The following is a 22,310-nucleotide window of genomic DNA, read 5'->3' on the forward strand; positions in this document are numbered from 1 at the left end:
CTATACAACCTTTTTTAGATTTAAACAGAACTTTAAAAAGGGTGGGGGGGTTTTTTTCGTTTATGGTTGTTTTTTTTTTTCCTGAAATGAGAGGATTTGTCTCTGGGAGACAGCATTATTTAATTTGCTATTTATTGGACTTCATTAGTAAAATACTTAAGTCCTGGATTGCGAAGAAACTGCTCCTTGGAGAAAGCTTAGAGAAAACTCCTGTTATAGGAAATTAAATCAACATTGTCCATTAATCATACTGCATGTCAACCCCCAGACCTCTCTTGATCCTGAAATGAGAGGATTTGTCTCTGGGAGACAGCATTATTTAATTTGCTATTTATTGGACTTCATTAGTAAAATACTTAAGTCCTGGATTGCGAAGAAACTGCTCCTTGGAGAAAGCTTAGAGAAAACTCCTGTTATAGGAAATTAAATCAACATTGTCCATTAATCATACTGCATGTCAACCCCCAGACCTCTCTTGATTGTTCTTGGTGAATGTGAGGAACCATTAGATGTGTGAGGTCCTTAAAGGTCCGAGTAAGTCAAAGGGGAAGAGTTTAAAAAAATGCCACCATTAGCACATGAAAGAGACTTCAGAGTGGTCAGAAAAAAACATTTGTTCTACAGGGCTAGTTATGCTTCTTAATTTTTTCCCTCTTTTTTTTTTTAAAAAAAAACTATTATTTTCTTTCTTTGTTGAACAACAATCTGGATTTTGTGATCAAAATGTTAACTTAATTTCTCCTGAGGTTTTTTTCCATTAACTGTTTTTGGGTCACGTTACCACTTGGGATAGTTGTATGGGAAAGGTAGTAGTAGGGGCTCTTTGCAAATTTTGTGTTAGTAGTAAGTAAATGCACCTCTAAAGCTAAGCTAATACGGTTTCTGGTAGCTTTCCTGCCATGAGTAACACCTGAGTTATATATTTGCCATGAAGGCATTGTTGCCAGCAGCAGCATTTTTCTATTCTGGGGAAAGATACAATTGTGTAAAAGCCCGTGTTGGGTTTTTTGGCTTTGTTTTTGTTGGGGTTTTTGGGGTTTGGGTGTTGGTTTTTTGGTATTTTTTTTTTTTTTCCAGACTGCCTGGAGTCACAGTTTTGTAGCAAATGAAGGGAGACTATGCAGGAAGTGAGGGGGGAAAAAAAAACAATCTTGTGTTGGAAGAAACAGCTCTTGCTGTGAAACTTCTTTTCCAAACGTGTGATTTTTTTGCATCTGGGAAAAAAGTTTAGTGGGAAAAAATTCTGGATAAAAAAGTGTATTTCAGCATTTATACTCGTTGCGCAGTGTTTTTACTATTATCATAGCTGAATATTGTACCCTGACTCAAGCTGGTTATCATTAGACAACAAAAATACTTGTTGCTGCATGTGCTTGTAGAAGCTAGAACAGATCTTGTCTGGTAGGTCAGTTCCGGACTTGAGTTTTCTGCCTCGCATGTGTGTCTGGTTGTGCATGTTCTGGCTCTTTGTGCAGCTGACGCATTTGTATACTCCGACAAAGGAGGAGACACAAAATATTGTATGCAAATATACCTTGAAAACATGTTCTGTTTGAGGCACTGGAGATGTTTAGAAGCAGGATAGGATGGCGTGTATGGGGGAAGAGAGGCAGATGGGTAGGTGTTGCACTGCTGTGCCGTGTGTCCAGCTACCATCAACTCTCCACTTTCTCCATTGTATCTTTAAGACACGGGGAGGGCTGTGCTCACAGCCTGTTTCCTGGCTCTGTAGCTGTGTGTATATAGAAACTGTTGGAAGAAAAATCGGGTATTTTCTGGCTTCCAATCATCTTAGTCTAGTCAAGCACTTCTCCATCAGAAGCATACCTCTTACTATATTAGTCCTTTGAATTAATTTTTATTTTCATGATAATTGTTAATATTGTTTCTCTATTTGTGTCTTTCGGTCACCTTCTTACTGCTTCTCATCTACCTTTATCTAATTCCTCTTAGTTTCCCGTCAGTCCTTGTTGCCTTAGTGACAACCACTTACCTTGGGAAAAACTATAGCTGTAGCAGTCCCTACCAGTTATTTCTGCTGGAAAACTTTGCTCAGATGTGTTAAGTCTTTGTATGTTATCCAAGCGGAGTAGACAGGTGTTGCATGGAGTGTGACTGCAAGAGTCTTGTCATATATGCGCTGATAGTCATACTTCTCCTTCAGAAATGACAGCCACTTCTTATCCACCCAGCAAAATACCTGGAGAAAAGCATCAAAATGCAGTCAAGCTGTAGGACAAAAAAGTGAATTGTTGAGCATGTGATTCAGAGTGCAGGCACAAGTCTGGGGTACGCCGGCTGGCCCAGCAGTGCCTACACCTCCCTCTTGTGTTTTAGTTTTCCTGTATGAAGATCTGCCTCTAAAGGGTCATCTTCCTCCTTGTTGAAGCCAGGAGGAGAATCCCCTGTGGGACCCCAGAGCCTGTGTGTCCCTTGTGCCCCCGTGCAAGGCAGCTGAAGCACGCTGCCTGCAGCAGTGTGACAAAAATCCACTTTCGGTAGTTACTTGTATTTCCATTTTTCTGTTATTTCTGCTAATAACACACGTCGTGTTCTTCCAGCACTTTGTGACCGTTCCAGTGAGTTTCACAGGTGGGTGAGTGTTCATTGTCCCATCTGACAAACTGGGTACCTGAAACACAAGGAAGAGAAGGGCTGTTTTCATGGAGTTACTTAGGTACCGATGGTTTAAACCGAGTCTGATATGATATCCCCGAAATCAGTGTCAGAACTGAGATACTAATTTCTAGATTTCCAGCTTTTCATTCAGTCTATTAGATAACAGCTCCCCCTTGAGGGAAGCTTCTTTTATTAATAAATTCATAGCGTGGCTATTCTGTCATTGGAATTTTTGTGTGGGTAGGTTTGAGGTTCACGATTTCAGCAGGCTGCGTATGGTGGTTGTGTTGCGTCCTAAGCGGTTGGCCACAGCTGGGAGTAGCCAGGTGTTTGGTTCTGCCAGGGGCTCGCTCTGTTTCCTTGGACGTGGTCTAATTGTCAGAGTTCATCAAAGTGGACTGAGAGCACAACAAAGTAGCCAAAGCAGGCACTTTTGGAGGAAAACATTCCACATTCCTTGTGTACCTGGCTGCACCTCACGGTTTGCGCTGCTCCTCTCAGTGCTTGCATTCGCACTCGTGCAGTTGCACAGGGACAGGAAGGCTGGCTGCCCGGAACGAAAAGTAACTCGCAAATGACGGTTGTGGCAGGAGTGGCTGCAGGGTGGGGGGAAGCAGCCTGGCTGCTAGTGTTGGCTAGTGCTGGTTTAAAATGCTCATCATGATGCAGCCTCAACTTAACATCAGTAAAACTGAATTGCTGGTGGGGAAAGCCTTTCAATTGTACAAAGGAAGGCAGCTAGCTAAGTAGCTTTGTGTTTATTTTACTTAAGTAATCAATCAGTCAGACTGCTTTCCATTTACTGAGTGTTGTATAAACTCCATATGCAGAGGACTGACTTACATCAAGATAATTTTGCTCTCCCTTTGTCAGTCAAAATAGTAATACAGCTTAGATTTATATCTTGAAAGGAAAGATAGCAAAAATAACCTGGATTATGGGTAGCCTACTAGTCTTTTACTCTGTACCTTTCAGTCTGTTAATTCAATATTTGACATGTATTCAATGCTTGTTCTTCACAAAACTGGCTTAAAAATACAGCAGATATGGTGAAAGATTTAAATTACAGGTGGTCTGTGGTCAAGCGTTTTGAAGACAACAGCATTGCTTCCCATGAGGACTGATTTTGTTTATAAGAAAAATACTAAAGAAAAACATTTTGAAGGAAAAATTTAAGTCAGACCAAACTCCCATTTACACAAGTATAGAAGATACTTTACATAGATAAAAAGCATTCTTGGAAAAAGGCACACTCTGAAATTCTGTTCCAGATTCTGCAAAGTTGTAGTTTATTTTCCATGTTGTTATTGCTATTCTGTGCTATTCTGAGCATCCTTTTAAAGTACAGTAGTATTCATCTGTAGTAAGTAGTATTTACATTGAAAACTTGTTGTAATCCATTTTCAAGTGGGGAGAAAACACACACTTTGTCTTTACAAAACACCACTAACTTAAGGAAATAGTGGGTTCTGTGTTGTCAGCCAGAAGAGCAAAGAGGTTTTCAGAAGTTTCAGGAAGCCTGAAATCTGTCAGGCTACTCTTCTTGTTTAGATGCTTCTTTGAACATTAAACAACATTTCTGTAGAAGGGAATTAGTACTCAGAACACAGTTCAGAGAATTACTCTGTGTAAAGGATTTGAGCTCCTGAGCTTATTAGGTCCAGATTCAGATTGCACATGTTGACCCCTTTTACACCACATGCAAGATCTGTCAATGGTGCTTTCAAGAATACTGCTCCAGAAATTTGTTCTTAATTAAATAGTCTTCAAATAAACCATTAACATCTATTTAACTAAAAGCAACAACAACATTAACTTGCACAGCTGCTGCCACTAATATAGACTGAGTAATCCTTCTGGCGAATTATCTTAGAAAAGCAGAGTCTTGACCTGGAAAGAGATGAACACAAGATGCTGTCGAAATACAGTTTTAGGTGGAATCAGTGCGGAGATGAAAGGTTGCTGTAATTTTGCCTCTCTGTAATTTTTACAGAGATGCGAAATCTTCTGGCCTTCTAGATGAGTGTTTGTACCAGCTTTAAGCTCACTGCAAGCATTCATGACGGAACGAAAGTATGTGGTACATCAGGCTTCATTGCCTGGTGACAAGTTGTCACTTGCTGTCGTCTTCTAACAAACTTCTCTGTGCAAATTCCTACCACAAAACTCATTATGAATAGCCCATGCCAGCGTGCCATCGACTAGAACAGTGGTGCGTTTTAGAGCCAAGGACGCTGCAGAGTCCTGGGTACTTTTATTATCATTACAAATGGAAATTTTCTCCAGGGCATGTTTTAGAAGTCTGGGATGTGCTGTATGAAAATGTAAAGGCTAAAAATAACACTGCTGCACCAAACCACCAGGGAGGTAGTTCAGCACAATCTAAATGTAATTAAAATGAATACCCTTGCTAAATGTCAAAGATTGGCAACCAGTCAGAAAGGCTGTGGAGAATGAGGCATCTAAGGAGGATAGCGAGGGGCAAGTGACAGGCATGTTCATGTGTGGAGGTGGGGGAATACATTTCATAGCTGAGCAAATAGAGACCTGTGTCCTCCTGCCGCCACACTTGAGGTGAGTTCCCGGATGAGCTAAGGCGTTTGGGTTGAGCTCTTCACAGGTGCTCTTAGCTGTCTTCCCTGCTTTGTGGTTTATTAGCCTGGGTAACTGGAAAATGGTCAGCATTGCATACTGAGTTTTCAATGAATACTTTGCATTACAAGTAGTGTACAAAGGAAGCTTGATGCCAGCCTTTGAAGCCTTTTTTAATGAGTCTGGATTTAACTTCAGCAAATGAAGTGTGAGGGTTACCATATTAGATGCAGTAAAAGTGTATCAGACTAACCAGCGGTCAATGACAAACGTGTTGGTTTAGCAAATTCACTATAAATCTTGACAGCCTTCTAGGTTAACTTGCTCCTCCACCCTGTTTTCAACAAGTGAGTGCCAAATTTTGAGCTTCATTGAGCGGTTTTGTTTACATCTGCAAAATGTCTGTATAATAATAGTCCAGTGCTCACACAACTAACTGTGTGTGCCAGCAAGCCCACGGACACAGAGGGTAAAAGAGGCATCTCTCTGTCCAGTAGGTGCCCCACCACAGCCTGGTGTCTGACAAATAAAAGGGAGCGCTGTGTGAGCGGGAGCACACATGGCCCTGGACACCTGCAATAACAGAATTCCCGCTGAAGTTTGGGCCCTAATTATAGATGCAGCTGGATATAGGCCATGTGACCAATATTTGCCTGAAGAAAAACGTTGTGGTGCTTTCTACTTGAATATAGTTTGTTTGTTTTCCTCTCATGACTGACTTGTTTTACATTTAGCATTTGAATGTGGTTTAGCACAGTTGCTTTTGCCTTCTCAAGAAGAAGAGAACCAGACTGATTGTTAGTCGCCCTACCTGAAACTTTTGCGCCTTGCAGTCGTGCTTTCAACAGCATGACTCCTAAAGCCTGAGATCTGAGAAGAGTCACGAGACCACAGATGTTTTTGCAATGAAACTGTGCACCTCCTAGAAAGTCACTGCGGTGCAAGTAATGATAGATAGTGTTTTCATTTTGCTGCACAAAAGGGTCAAAATGGCATGGAGAGCCCATGACAGACCAGCAGAAAATGTTGGTTCTCAAAGCAAATTTATTTCATAGCTTCAGGGGAAAGTTTGGGCGCTGTGAACAGATTGCCTTTGTAGTTGTGTAAAAGTGTGTAGTTTGTAAGGTGATGCTGGACGTCAGGCAGTCAGTGCATCTGTGTGATAGAACTTGGTACCTAGATGGATGTTAAACCACACTTGTAGGGTGCTTATGGCATTGTGTTTCGATGCATTTTCTGGAAGCATTCTTCATAGCACGAAGGTCAGGCAAATTCTCGCTTCCTTCCTATCTGCAGCCCAGAATGCTGGTCTTCACTGGAGACATCTCTCCCATCCTATGGAAAAAACCCTTTTATAGCACATTCCTCCTCTGAGGTGTGCTTATAGCAGCATTTGTGTGGGTTGTTTGTTGGGTTGGGTTTTTTTTCTTCTGATCCTCTGCTGTAGTGTTTGATTCACTGTTTCCCGTCACTCGCATGTGGGTCAGTTGCTGTAGGTAAGGGAACCTGTTGTAAGGGTTGGCATATCCTATTTGGGCCGCTGTGTGAATTCTCAGTGGACATATTTGTGTTAGTAACTGGGGGTAATTAAGGCTCTGCTGGCTCCTTCGGACAGGACAATCTTTCCCTCCCCCCTCGCCCTCCCTTTCTTCTTCCAGAGATGGCCTCTCTACATAATTCCATTAAAAGTGATTGTGCTCTGAGGGGTGGACTGAGGGGCAGTGCTCTCATCTTTCAAAGCAGGACCAATGAGCTATGTGCTTTCCACTGGGCAGCAACAAAAGAAAAGGTCTCTCAGAAGAAAAGGCGAGTACAAAAGATCAAAATTAGGTGTTTGTCCGGGCCTCTGGTATTGCTTTCAAGTTAGCTTTTGAGGGCTCGCTTTGAAAACGGTGAGCCAGGCTAGTTAACATAAGGGTGTCTGCTAGTTTTAGAGTGTGTTGTTAGAATAATATTGGAAGAGAGCTTTTTGCTTGTGCAATTTAGCCCTTCTGTAGGGCACAAGAGAGCCACAGGGACTGAGTGGAACCGTGGCAGGCGTAGCGGTTGCGTTCTACGCCCATAAGGAGATCGAGCAAACTTAAAATCCTGGAGTTTTGCTTTACTTCTTTTTAAAAGATTAGAGACATTAAGGCTGTCCGCTGGTTTCCGTAGTCTCCAAAGGACCGAAATGCTGTGTGCTGGGAATTCATCCTGCCCTGCCAGCCCTCCTCCCCTCTCCCTCCCTTTTTTTTTTTTTTTTTTTTTTTTTAAAGCTGCTTTTGCTGATGGTGGGCAGTAGGAGAGGTGATGTTTTTACTGCAAGGGGGTGTCAGGCGTTGTTTGTCCTGGGGCCCTCTAAGGGGATAGTGCAAAGCTACAAAAGGGATACAGACCCTTTTCAGATTTAGACAAATAAGCGAGAACCATCCAAAGCAGCGGAAAGCCAGACCGTTTAGCTGGATCGATTCACATATGTCATATGTTCTAGTTTCTACCAAAATAAACTTTTACAATGTTGCTCAAAGAACAAATTGCTTAGTTTCTACTTCAGTTATTTGGTTTGCAAAGGAAAACTTGAGTATCACAGGCAGTCCTTGTTCCATCTGTTTAAAGCTACCTTTAAGCTGAAGAAAACCCCATGAGATGTAAAATGTTGTCAATTTGTAACCCCTCAAACTATTTTAATTGATACTAAAAAGTTATTTAAAATGTGAGATCTTTTGAAATGCCAACTCCTTTAAAAGTAGAAATAATTAAATATTGTTATCTGAAGCTACTAATACTGCTTAAAACTGGCATCCTCAGTCTCCAAGATTTTAAAAAGCATAATTGAACAGGATTGCTAAACTGTGTTTATTTGCTTAATCATATGTACTTGTGCAAGGTAAAAAGGCATTTTTTAGAAAAGAGAAATAAAGTCCAGTACTGAAAATCCGAGGGAAAAACCTGCTTTTGAGAGGAACAGGCCTGAATCTGTATCATCCTTTTGCTTCCCAGTTTATGATACGGTTTGGCTTGATGCGCTTCTCTCTGTCCCTTTCGTCTAGTGTATTTGAAATGTATTTGCTTATTTTCCTAATAAGTTTCTGCTGTATTTACATTACTTTGCTTCAAAAGTACATTTTTAAGGATAGTGTTTCTCAATGCTCTTCCTTTCCCACCCTTCCCCCTTAATAATTCCCCTGGACCTCTGTTGCTTGGAGCAGACTGTGGCTAGCCCCAGATTCGATGTCAAAGGGCGTGACCCGATGTCAGAGCAGCCCATGCTGCTGGCCTCTTCTTTGAATAATTATCTGGAGTTTATTGTGTTGAAGGGACGGGCTCGGGGCAGCGCAGTCACCCTGGCAAACCAGACCAATGAGCTATCCAGACGGACCAGTACCCAACAATGGACCTGTAGGTTACACAAAAAATGCAGCAGCACAAAAGATTAGATTAAAAATGGACATTTGGCTACAGAAGTTCTGTCCTTAGAACAAGCACATTTTTTTTTCAGCCTTCTGAATGTAGTGTGGATTTGATACCTTTAATTGAAAGAAAAAAAGTATAATTTTAAATTTTATACGTAAGCGAGAATAAAACTGAAATATTTTCCTTATTCCCTTCTCCAGCTGTTAGAATCACCGTACTGGATGTAGCTGAAGCAGTGCTTTCTAGGTGTCTAGTTGCTGAACTCGACTCAGAATATCAAGCCACTGAACTTTTTGGGGCTTTTTCTCTAGAAATTCTGTGCAGTCCTAATTCTTTGAGAAACAAGAACAAAGCCACCAATACTTTTATTTCTATCAGTATTTTACTTTTAAAGTGCTGAGAATGGGGATGTTCAAAACAGGTATGAAAGTATGTCCAGGATCCAGACTTAATGAGTCAACAGTAAATGATAATAAAACATCCATTTTCTTTGGGCTTCCTTATCTTTTCCTCTTCTCAAAGACGACTTAGAAGTCTGAAATCCAGATTGTGGAGTGCTGTCTCTTCTTATCAGTGCTGAACGAAAGGCTGCTGGAGGTGGGCTTACTGTTCTGGAGAGGTGGGGGAAAAAAAAGAGCTCTTTCATGGTCTGACCTCAGATTCTTTCTTAATTTTATCTAGCCCTGACCTGTTGGCTCTGCCCCGGCTCCTTTCAAGGCCTTCGGAGCTTCACAAACATGCAGCAGCTGAAGGAAACAATGACAGGGCTTTTAGGGGCTGCAATATTACATTCTCTTGTAATCTTGGCTAAATAGCCTGTAAACAGATGCTTTCTCTGAAGCATTTGCCAGAAAGCCAAAATTTTGGCTGTGTTGGTATCAGCACACATGGCTCTGTAACGTTCTTGGTTTAGGACTCTTCGTTTTGAATGCAGGATAAGCTCCAGCTGAATGAACAGTTACCCAGAGCATGTCTTGCGTGTACAGTGTGGTCGTGGAACCTGCTGCTACAGCTTTTCTGCTTCTCTTTAATGCCACAAATTTACCTGAAACAGAAGAATCATATGAGGACAAATTACCAAAATCTGAATGGGGTAAAAGCAGTTTAGTCTTTTGCCGAAAACTGATTTGAAGATAGTGTTAAAGTGTAAGCAGCACATTTGCATTTCTGTATGTTCTTTCGAGAAGGGAGGGTGGAATTATATATGGATTAGGATTTTTCATTGGCCAATTTATTGAGACAAATACACAATAACATATAAACAATCTGGCATTGTTCCGCAATAGAATAAGCTTCGGGGGGTTTAATTATGTAATAGGATGTATTGAGAATGGATTTTTTTGTTCCATTATGACTTCGTTGTTCCTAGTAACTTTCCCTAAAAATTCATTCTGTGCAATCTTGGTAATTGAAGAAGGAGGTAGTTGCATTAAAAAGTACTTCACCAACCGCATGGTGACTAGAAGCACATTTTTGGTTTCAGTTGTTTCACTGCTGATCCAGGCATTTTACCCTTGATGCCTCTAGTTTTTCCAGCTGTGTTCACTGGAAGTGCGTGAGGACACCGTCTGGCAGTAAGGAGATATAACTCTACCAGCTGGAGCTAAGCCACCTTGGCTGGGGAGATGGTCCCTCCTCTGCCTGTGTCACCTTTATCAGTAGGGAAATGTCTTCAAAACAGAGGATTTGGGGGTTTCGGGTTTTTTTAATTTCCTTCAGATAACGGTGGCTGCTACAGCCGTCATGCCAGCTAAACCTGGGTTTTGGGTGGACACATCGCAGAGGCCAGTGAGGGGCAACAGAAGCACCTTTTATTCTATTGCGGAACAATGCCAGATTGTTTATATGTTATTCTGTATTTGTCTCAATGTTTTAGAAGAACCGAAGAACTAAGTTTGAGACACTAACTCCATGGAATACACCAACATACACTAAAACTAGTTCTGGCATGAGAAGATCATCAGCTCTGTCGTTGCTTTTGTCTGCCATTGCATAGTGTTAACTAGACCATTTATATTTTCCTAAGCTTTGACAATTGGGCTCTGCATGTTTCAACCATGTTTAACTAATAAATATATATAATTTGAATATAATACAAAATTAAGTTTTGGAAAAGAAAATGGGAAAATCTGACTATGAGTATTTCTTACTGACAACAGCTTTGTAGTAGCAACTTTTCCCCTTACTGAAGGAGAAATGGGAGATTTACAGGGAAGCAAGGCAGTAGTAAAGAATACTGAATAGCTCTGAGCTGGTGCGATACGATGTGGGTGTTCCAATGAACTGCAGAGCAGTAGAACTGCTAATAAATCCATTCTCAATTATTCATGATAGTTTTGAAGTTTCTCTCAGTGGAGAAACTTCTTCTCTAAGCAGCTGTGGATCTCCCTCCATGTTGGGAAATGAAATAACTTGTCACAAAACCAGAGTTGAAACATCTGAGTGCACTGTAGTATTTTTCTTGAAGAATCTGTTTTTACAGCGCGAATATCAGTAACTGCTATGAGCTTTCTATTGGCTTTCTGAGAAGCTGAACATAATCTAAGGTAATGTCTCAGGGATGAGGTAAGACAGTAAAATACACAAGTAGATCATTGTCATCTGAAGGCTTACCAAGGTGCAGCTCCTGCAATGTTTAATGTTTTTCCAAGTCACAATTCTTGTTTTAAATGATAGTTCAACTGAATTTTTTTGCTCATAATTGCGGTATTTAGTTTTGCCATAGTTTTACTATAAGGTGTAGAACCTATTCATAGACTCCCAAAAGAAAGAGAAGGCTCCCCCGTGTGTCTTGCTGCCGAAAGACCTGTCAAAGTTGAATCTGCAGGGCTCGCTGCTGTTTCTCGTGGGAGAGGGTGATAGGTTACAGGATTCCAGAGCGGTTTCACCAGCAAGCAGTGACCCACCTACTAAAACTGCCATCAGAAAATGAGGCTCTTGCTACATAAATTGTAAAACACTGATTGGTTTTTGGCTTTTTTTTTTGGACAGTATCGATTTTGATAATTTGAAATTAATCAATATAAGGCATATTTAGCTTTTTCCTACTCTTATTTTGTGGCACTATTATTACCAGAGGCAAAATTTATTCCTCTGGTTGGACTGTTATTCATGTGTTTTTAATGCTGACAGGTTTTGGTTGTGTAAAAAGGTGGTGTGTGAGGCAGTTCCATTGTCCTGTGTGTGAGGCTGTGCCAGCTTACCACATCCAGCCTATGACCTCTTTTAAGACAGTCTCTGTGTACTCCAGAGGCACTCTTGTAATAAAGTTTATGGATTAGCATGTCGATGTCAACATCAGTGCTGGCCTCCTGATTTGTACAAACAGTGTATTTTTTGCATCCTTTCCACCAGCTGATTTAAGCAATAACTATAAAAATGCCTGTTGAAGAGCTGCAGGTGCTGTGACAATTTTACGACAAGCTAATGCCAGAAGCATGAAAGAAACCAAGCCATATTCAGCAGAAACAAGTTAACTTTAAAAAAATTTAGCCAGTTGGTAAATAGGCTACAAAATTGTTCCTGTTCACCTTAGGTCTGGGAACAAGCCTTTAACCACTACAAAAATGTTGGCAATTGCAAGAGAATTAATTGAAGTGATTTGGTGTTAAACAGCTGTCCAGAGGAATTTTGAAAATGCGGAGATGAAATCTTGATGTGAGGTTTTCTTTACTTAAACTGAACTTATGTGTTGAGTGGGTTGAGTAAACAACTGCACCTAATTTGTTTCAGAATAGCCGTGATCTTCTGAGGAAAGACGTTGTTTCTGGGTCTGTTATGAGCATGACTGATGGCCTCAGTTCTCGCTCCCCTGTTCTCTGAGCCTCTCAAAGCCTCCTGTTGCTGTATAATGTGCATGGCTGGCGTACACTAAATTTGAGACCGTCAGCCCCCAGGGGACCCTGCTATCCCCATCCCCAGGCTTTTATCAATGATTTATGTGTAAACTATTCAGGATACCTATGCTGGCTAAAGATAAGAAAACTTCTGAAGTTTGTTTTCTCTCTAAGGACATGTCTGGCTCTGAATGCTTGATCCAGCTGATGGACTGCTGGATGGAAGTGTTTATGCCAGGTTTGTACTGGGATTGCCATTGAGGAGTAAATCATAACATGAGCCTGTAAACAAAACTAGCAATTGTTAAAAATATCCTAAACAGAGGCGACTTCAGACAAGAAGTGGTTTCCGCCACTTAATAAAACAAATAGCGTACAAGTGTCTGTGGGAACTGGAGGCAGACCTTTGGCTATTGCTTCTCTTGTTTTGCTTGTGAAGAAGCTATGGTGGACGTGGAACAGCATCCCAGCAGGTGCTTTGAACCGGTCTTCACTAATGTACACATGGAATCTGTGAAGCAAGTCTCACATCAGTTCCTTCTGCTGCTCAGTACACTGGCTTCAAAATTGTTTTACATCCTCCATTTTAGACTACTGAAACATTTCGGCTTTTCTAGGCCAGGACATAATGCAGTCCTCCTCAGCTGCTGCTTCCGCTACAGATACCAGCAGATGGTTTTTCAGCCACAGAAGCAGTAATGTGTGATCCCTTAAAAATTCTGACATCACTTTTGGGGTGAGCTGGTCTTGCTACTGGTTAAACAATGATGTTCTGAAGTAGAAGTAACTTTTTTTTTAGATGGTAGAGACTAATCGAGAGACTTTATTCTTAAACAGGTTCTTCTATATAAAGATAACTCTTTTGAAGCTTCTTGCATCGTACAATAGTAAGATGAATGATATTCAAATCATGCTTTTTCTACATGTAGAGTGTTAAAGATACTTTAAAAAAAATGTGGTTTTCTCGAAGACATTTGAATTTTTTTGTGGGAGTTACATTTTTGCTTTTCTTCCACATCCTATTACTCTTCCTCTCCTCCCCAATCAAGTGTTAATAAAGAATTTGGTTTTTTTTAAAAAAAAAAGGCAGTGAGGATAAACAGACCTCACAGGCTCCTCATTAGCTCAGCAGGGCACTAGACCTTCGCTATTCTTCATTTCACAGTGAAGATGATCAGTTCTGGGTGACCACTTTCAAAGGGCACAGAGTTTTTGAAGGTGCTCGACAGGATGATAAATTATCGTGCCTGTCATCCTGTGTCTTGTGGAAATGCAGCAGGGGTCTCTTCTGCAGGACTTTGTAAAGAAAAAAGACTGTGGCCTTCTGGCTGGATGCTGCCTGTTTATGTGGAATCCATTCAAGGGTCTGCTAAACAGTACCCAGACTCAAGGTTTTTTAAAGAACGGATGGGAGAATCAATTATTATCACAATCGCCAGTGCGTAATTCTGAAAAGATGCCTCGATGGCCTCCTTTTTAAACTTTGGCTTTGTTTTTGAATATTTCAGTTATGGGCTAAATATATGCATTCCCTCCACAGGCTGAGAAGCCTGGGCAGGTACGTGTTTCTGCTCTTCTGAGGTGGGTGCTGTCGTTCGCCTCAATAAGTCACCGTAACTTGATTTTGGCGTATTCAAATAACTTGGTACTTTTGAAGTGCAGTTGCTATTTTGGTTGGGCTCAGTGTTTAAACGCACCTTCCCTTCATGTGTCTTTTGTTTTCTACGAATTTTTGAGAGATTGCAATGTACATATCTTATTACCTTTCTGAATTTTAAATATTATAGTGACATAGATTATTTTTTCACATGCTTAAGGTTCCTCTGTTTGTCCGTGTCCTCCTTTTCTCTGATTGTAATTTGTTGGCTAGGAACAAATGACATCATTTGTTGTTAAAGTGATATTATAAAGTGAAAAAAACTTCAAAGCAAGTGAGAATTTTACTTTAGTTTCATAAACCCACATTTTGAGACGTTTTGTTATTTATATTGTCTATCAGTGATGTTAAAGCCTGTTTCAAAAATGGGAATGAGCTCCTCTTGTCTATTCTGCCATTAGTGTTAAACACATCAAAGAAATACTGTAATCACTTTTTCTTTTTGCATCTATATTGGATTTTGGTAAAAGAGTCTTTTAAAAATAAACATACATAGAAATGGAAACTCTACCTAGTGATTTCTCATTTAAAACTGATGTTGGTAACTACAGCACAAAAATTCTGTCCATTTCAAAATAAAAATGAAAGGATGTTACGAGATGCGTTATTAGAGAATTACTGGGCTGTCTCTATGGAAACGTCAGATCGAGTTGTTGTTCTGGTGGTGCAGAGACTGCAGAGGGAGCTAACGATCCGATGTGACCCCAAGTCCTCTTCGTGGTGAAGACATGTCAGGGGTTTGCGTTCCCCTTGGTTTCATGAGAGAGGCCATGTCAAATCTCAGCTAAAATGAGAAAGAGGAGAGCTTATTTTAAGACGGATAATATGCTAATTTAGGGCACAGAAAAAAGAAATAAATAAGATCAGCACAGTTATATAACATCGGAACCTTCTGAAAATCTTAGTAGAAAGAAACATGACAGTAGGAGAGGAGACCGTCCTAGTACCTACACCGGGCTGGGGTGGAGTGCAGCAAAGCCGTAGCAGCCCGTATGGACTAGCAGCAAGTGTTACACCTTGCAGATCATCGCGGTACGGAAGGGATCTGTTGCTAATGCCATGGCAAGGGAGCAGGCTGCGGGGGAGCAGGCTGCGGGGGAGCAGGCTGCGGGGGAGCAGGCTGCGGGGGGGCAGGGCAGCTGTGCTGGCACTTTGCACTCCCAGTCGCCTGTGTGTACCCCATGCTGTCCCCCCTCCGGGGAAGCTCAAGGCCCCTTTCTAATTCATTTCTCTAGCGGTTTTTCACTTGAATCAAGGCCGGAGTATCATTAACAGAACAGAGAATAGCAGCAAACTGCAATACAGGTACCCAAAGACATGGCCAGAGAAAGGAAACAGAGACCCTTCAGGTCAGGAACAGGTACCCTCTAAGAATGCCAGAACTAGCGATCAAGGAAGTACATGGAAGCAGAAGTTGTTAGGCAAAGGCATTATTAGCGATTATTGTTGTTTCACAGTACATCTGCTCTTGGAGCCTGGAATTTCCCGTTTCTTTGCTGGATGCTGTCTTCCTGCCTCTTCCTGTGATTGCTCTGCTTCATTACAGCCTGCTTATCCAGAAACAAATGCTGGTTTCTGTGGACCTCGTGCTGTTTGTTTTAACAGTTCTCTAGCACAGGCTGAAAACACTTCAGTGGTGTGCTGACTCACGCTATTGAATCTAGCTCTGCGGCCGTGAAGGGGTGATTTTGTTACAGACAGAAATGTGATAGTTATCCTACTCCCACTGATTTCTGTTACAAACTTCTCTTTCAGGCTGTTGGAAGTAAGACTGTGAGATATTAGTCTCTTGATTGTAGTGGACAAGTTTTAAACCAAACTTGCAGGAGAATCAAGTTACCTCGCTTTCTGTAGAAGTCTGGAAATCCTTATTTTTTCACTTGAGTCTAATTTTTCCTTTCTCTTTGTGCAGATCCTAGAAGAAAGTATCATGTAAGGCTGCTGGCATATAACAGTATGGAAGAAGGTTATCAGGCAGACCAAACAGTCAGCACGCCAGGATGTGTTTGTAAGTGTTGGAGCATGAAGAATTTATTCAGAGCTGAGCTGTTTCAAGGTCCCAGCAGCTCTGTGTGGTTAACCTATAAATAATCAATTAATTCAGTGTAAACCAGAGACCCAGAAAGATCATATCTGTGACAAATACTGTCCTAGTCCCCTGCAACTGAGACAGTCTCCTGTGCTCCTGAACTGCAGCTGAGGAAACAAGATAGCTACCAAACGCATTTGTCTCCCCTGTTGGCACGTCTGCATCATCTAACCAGTGACATATCATGTATCTTATGAGAGATTTATCTCTCTCCTTTGTCTCTGTTTATAGTTTTGACTTTGTTTTTGAATAAACAAGAGGGACTACAGAAGTAGTATGTGACATGTAATGGGTTAGGAGGGATCTTTAATAGCTTGAACCAGATTCCTGGATCTGAATTCCAGGTAGTGCTGGGTAGGGGTGGATTTGAATCTAAACCTCTGGGCTCAAGGCCTGTCTCTTAATCTTGCCAGTATCTGTATACAGTTCATTAAAAAATTCGTGCTCCTTTTTTGTTTCAAACAGCTGTCCGTGATCGCATGGTGCCACCCCCACCACCTCCTCACCACCTCTATGCTAAGGCTAACACTTCATCTTCTATCTACCTGCACTGGGGAAAGCCTGCCTTTACATCTGCGCAAGTCATTAACTACACCATCCGCTGCAACCCCGTGGGGCTGCAGAATGCGTCTCTGGTTCTCTACCTTCAAACGTAAGTGCAGCGCTACTGACGAGTCTTGGTTTCCCATTTCCAGAGCCTCCCCGTTCAGTTTCTGCTCTTCCTGCCCTCTCTTAATAGCCTTTGACTATAACAATTTTTATCTCCCTTAGAGGCCTGTGTGTTTTGCCTCGTGGCTGCTTGTTCTGTTTCTTGGATTATTTGAGATGTGTTTGCAGAACAGTTAATACTCTGCCTGTGATCCTTGTGTTGGATCCCTGGATAAGCTCTGGAATTTTTAATGGCTTTTTAGTTGTCTAAGTTGAATTTAATTTTAAGTTCTTGTTCAACCAAGCAAAGTTGAATACCTATTTTATAGGTACCTTGTCTGGGCAAAGATGGTACTTAGTCAATTTTTGAGTTTCGAGGGGTTGAGCACGTTACTGTGGGAATGCCACATTCCTGAGTCTGTGGCACCCTGCCAGGAGCAGGCTCAGTAGGAACTACAGCTTGTTTTTAAGAGAAGCAATGCGTGAGCCACCAAATGGCAGAACAGGGAAGAAATTCTGCCTAGTCTTGGTGTTCGGCTCTTTGCCCCGCTGGTACGGGAGCAGAAGACTTTGCTCTGTTGTGACTGCCTAGGCTGGGGGCCATGGTGCTGGTGAAGGAATCCATACACGAGTAGCTCCCTTAATACTTGGGTTTGCTCAAGCCTTCTAAATAAGAAATATGCTCTCTTAAAACATAGTTTCCATCCTAATATTGATGGTGTTCAAAGAACACATTCCCTGCTGTATAACTCCTGCCTTAACGATTAGACACAGCATAAATCACCATGTAAAATTCTTAGTGTGTGATACGGAGCAGAGCAATGAGTGCTGCTTTTTGTGACAGGATGAGACTGTTGCAAATACTGGTGACTGCCTTTGCAGTATGGAAGATGAAAATACTAAATGAGACTTAATAAAGCAATATCTGTGGGGTAACACCATTTCAAATTGAGATTTAATCTCGACTTGGGTATTATCACCCAGAATTAACCCTGGTGTATATTCCCCCTCCTCCAGAATCTAAATAAAGCAGAATGTCAACAATTGGCATTGTGATCAACTAGTAAACTTCAGTCTTACAATTAATATAATCAATTTTACAATTAATCAATTACCAAATATGACTACCAGATGAATAGGGAATATTCATATTCTACCGAGATCCCCTAAATACGGGGCGATAGAGGCCCTAAGTGGAAGGGGAAGTTGTACACATAGCCGGTGCCTGTCTGTGACCTGAGAAGCAGATGCAGGAGCTGGAGCTAACAGCATGTGCCTTTGCAGCTGTGCTGCTGGTTGTAGTTTAAGTGTTACTGCAGCTTGAAGCATTGTGTCCTGTGGACAATGTGGAAAGGGCTGAGTTTGGGATACCTACTGGTGATCTGGGCCATAATGTTCTTGGACTTGCTTGTGCTGTCCAGACAACCTTCGTAAAATCTTGAGCTCGAGTCACCTGGCAGCAGACAGACTATCCTCCAGAGACCTCCAGTATAACTAAGCTGGTATTTTCAGGTAGGCAGCACAGCTGGACCATGTGTCTGGACTGGAGCTGGTTTGTCTTGTTTTGAACTGACAGTGAGAGTCTATGCATGTGACTACGAGATACCATCATTTAAGATTGGGATCTTCAGGTCAGCTGCTGCTGTTACGTTTATTTTATTCCTTCATACATACAGGTCAGACACTCACATGTTAGTCCAGGGTCTTCAGCCAAAAACAATGTATGAATTTGCAGTTCGGCTGCATGTGGACCAGCTCTCCAGTCCCTGGAGTCCAGTAGTCTACCATACTACCCTTCCAGAAGGTAAGCATCTAGGAGAGGACCACGTGGTTCTAAAAACAAAGCTCTCTAAAACAAATGGCCTGAAAAATTGCTTACTAATTTTAAGCTGTCTGTAGGTGAAAGAAATGCTGTTCTCTGAGACAGAGATACTGCTCTTCTTGGTTAGAGATAGAAAAACCCTGCCAGGAAAATCCTTGTTGTGGAACTGTGAAATTCTTTTTCAAAATTTTCCTAAAATCAGCAATGATTTTTATGCAAAATGTGATATACTTACACCATTATCAACCACTGAATGGAAATAACTTGAATACAAAACTTAAAATGCTTCTCGAAGAGGCATGACTGATTCATAGGCATTATGAAAACATTTAAAAACCCAGAAGTTTTAGGAACTGTCAGAATATTATACATCTACTGCCCTAGCTGCTGGTTCGGTTTTCTGTCGGCTTGGCCAGTGCAAATCCAAACCTTCAGCTTCGTGTTCTCAGCATTGCAGCGTTTGGATGTACCTGTTCACAGGGGAGTGAGGTGCGGGTTTGTCAGTAACTGTTTCCTTCTGCAGCTGAAGGAAAAAGAGGAAAATTGCTTTTACAAAAGTGAAGCAATTGGTCAGACCAGAGTTGACAGGCGAGTTTCTCTTGAGCAGTATGTGTTTCTTTGTAGGTCGTGTATGTGGGACGTAGCAGTAGCCATTAGGTCTGCACAACAGTTTCTTTCTGAGCAATTTAATTGCACGTAAATGAGGTTAGCTAATAGCATTGTGTTACTGTTCTCACAGCACCATCTGGCCCTCCAGTAGGAGTGAAGGTGACTTTGATAGAGGATGATACTGCTTTGGTTTCCTGGAAGCCACCTGATGGCCCTGAAACAGTTGTTACACGATATACCATCCTCTATGCATCCAGAAAGTCTTGGATTGCTGGGGAATGGCAAGTGCTGCACAGAGAAGGTAAACTAAAATCATAAGCCTATGAACTGGACAAACGATGGTACTTATAAGCTGCTTGTTACTTTCAGCTCCCTTGGACTACAGTAAGAGAGAAATTGATATAAATGGTCACGTAAAAGTTATAATTAGTTAAGAATTATTCCTACGGTTGTGATGAAAATGTATTAAAAACCAGTTAATATTCAGAAGGTGAGGGGAAAGGGTCTGTCTCTGTTGCTTCAGAGCTCAGCGTGTGCATGTGAACCAAAACGTCTCATAAATCCAATTACGTCCATCTTCGTTCTCTTGTAACCACGATTGTGATGGTTTCATTTTGTAAATGCACTCTTTCAAACGTGAAGTCTCTGAGATGCCTTGCTCTCCAGAAATAGAATTATAAATGTGGCTGTGTGGGTTTATATGCTCCTTTCGATCACTGCCAATCCAGTTAGCTCAGTTTGCTTAATGAACCTTCCCCTACTCCCAGTAAATTGCTCTGCAAATTCAATTTAACTCTCTGGCTCAATTGTCCTGCTGAGCCCCAGCTAGTAGCTCAGGTATAGTGATATGATCTGCAGTCACATCTCTGTGATTAGATGTAGATAATAGTCTAAATTCCTATAGTCACTTTGCGGAATAATACCAAGATCTGAAGAGCTGCATCAGGAACAGGTTTCCACTATAGCCAGAAAAAAAGGAAAAAGGCATTTATTTACTCTTTGGTTGGTATTCAAACTAGACAGAGGCAGTTCAGAACAGGTAATGTTCTAATAATGCATGAAACCAGAGGGGGAAGCTCAGTGTTGCAGAGGACTCTTATGCTTGAGTAGGTTATTTAAGAGGATTCCCCGGGAAGAGTTACTGTTTGTTTTTCTGTGGTGTTTCATGCCTGAAAGTGTAGTTGTCAGCAGAGAGCGAGGCTTTACATTTTCTGTGGAGAAAATCCGTGTAACGTAATGAGAATGCACTCACAGAGGAGAATTTGTTTTGCCATCAGTGAGAGCGAACTGTTCCAGTTCGGAGATGGTGGTTGTCCTCTGTGCTGCTCCTGAAGAGAGGGTGAAGCCCAACAGCCGCTTTCGGAAGTGGCAGTGCCGCTTTATCTGTGCTGAAGCAGAATGGGTTTGTGGGGCTGGCCTCAAACAGAATGGTCAGCTGGGAAGAATAATGGTAAAATGATGGTTAATCTTAAGCAAAATTTGTGAAAAATAACTAGACTCTGAAATATCGATGAGGTCTAACTATAGGGGGAAGACTGAGCCTGTCTTTTTTCACTAATAAAATTGTTTTTAAGAAATAGCAAAAAAAAGTTGTGGCATTAAATTGTTGAAAGAAACAGTGATGCAAAGTTGTCATATGAAAGGACCGTTTTAATATTAAATTTTACTTACTAAAAACCCCAGCAGATTTAAATTCTATTTGAAGGATAAATTCTGTCATTCTGGCGATGCTGTGCTGTATTTGTTGTCTGCAGCAAAGGGTCTGAAGTGCTGTCGGGTACATACGTCAGCTCAGCCATGGCTGCGAGACCGACAGCATCTCAAATGGTGCCTTACCGGGGCTGTTCTGGATGAGGAGACGGCACAAACAGTAAACGTTTTCCTGTGTTCCCATACTGGAATCTGGGAGGGAAGGAGCAAATGGAGAGCTATAAATCTCGGGGTATTACTATGTCTGTCCGTGGTAGAGTCACTAACTTTGTATTTTCACAGATACGTTAGGGTTTGAGGCACGGCCTGGAGTATGGGCCTCTTGACATGTTAGGACAATCTGTAATGCTCTCAGTTAAAGTACGGATGAAAAAGTCTGTGAAAGAAAATTCATATGTGGAGGTAAAGTGGGGCAAATATTGTGATCATCCCATGACAGTCCTGATTTGAGGTGACAGCTGATTTGAGGTGGAAACGGGGTTTAGGTTTGTTCATGCATTTATTCTGGTAAGACCCTATGTAATAAATAGCGTTGTTTTGTCCCAACACTAGATTTGTTCTGCAGAAGATTTGTGAAATCTTAAACCAATTCCTTCCCCATACCTCCAGGGACACCATCCCCCAAATAACAAAATTAAAACCCCCGCCAAACCAAAACCCACAAAGAAACTCTCCCTGCTATAGAAGTTCTAGCACGGGCTTTATGCATGAAAATTTCTACCAATCCACCAACTTAAAAAAGAAAACCCTCTAACCTGACTGGGCTTGTGTTAGGCACGATCGAATTAGAAAATGTAACTGCGCGTTGTGGCTGATTTGTGATGTGAATGATCTTCCAGCCGCCTCCCCCTTTTCCCTAGCTCTCTTCAAGTGGGTCAGAAGTTACAGCCTTCACACACGTGGGGTGCAGTAAATCAGTACCAAGTGCTCACTCGCTTCAGCAATGCAGCAGGTTTGAAAGGAGCGGTGGGAAAGAGCCTGTAATATTGCAACGTGACCTTTCGCCCTTGCTGGTGCTAAATATTACAGCTCCTTTGGTTACAGATACCTCACGTTTTACTTCAAATGCTTTCAGCTAATGGGTGCTTTTTATGGAAGAGCTGAAATAGCTTTTGAAGTAGCTTCCTTTTTGCCAAATGCATAATCTTTTTTTGTCAACAAAACAACCTTATATTTTATATGCTGTCATGACAGTATAAAGTCCGACTTCTGAAACTATTTGAAAGGTCGAAATTTAGGCTTAAATCTGAGAAAGTGAATGGAATATGTGAAAGAGAACAAGGGATGGATTTGTTTCTGTAACTGCCACTTCTGTAACTTTCTATTTAGGGAAAG

General features: G+C 41.5%; 1 protein-coding gene across 1 annotated transcript in view; it reads left to right on the plus strand.

Annotated features, from left to right (window-relative positions):
• PRTG (protogenin) overlaps positions 1-22,310 on the plus strand; it is a 48,512-nt gene that overhangs the window by 18,748 nt on the left and 7,454 nt on the right. Inside the window, exons 10-13 of the mRNA XM_010131333.1 lie at positions 16,010-16,105; positions 16,652-16,838; positions 18,511-18,638; positions 19,396-19,566. Of these exons, the coding sequence (XP_010129635.1) occupies positions 16,010-16,105; positions 16,652-16,838; positions 18,511-18,638; positions 19,396-19,566 (582 nt within the window). The remainder of the gene's footprint in view (positions 1-16,009; positions 16,106-16,651; positions 16,839-18,510; positions 18,639-19,395; positions 19,567-22,310) is intronic.

The sequence above is a fragment of the Buceros rhinoceros genome, unplaced genomic scaffold, assembly GCF_000710305.1.
Source record: "Buceros rhinoceros silvestris isolate BGI_N320 unplaced genomic scaffold, ASM71030v1 scaffold40432, whole genome shotgun sequence".
In the NCBI taxonomy this organism is placed as follows: domain Eukaryota; kingdom Metazoa; phylum Chordata; class Aves; order Bucerotiformes; family Bucerotidae; genus Buceros; species Buceros rhinoceros.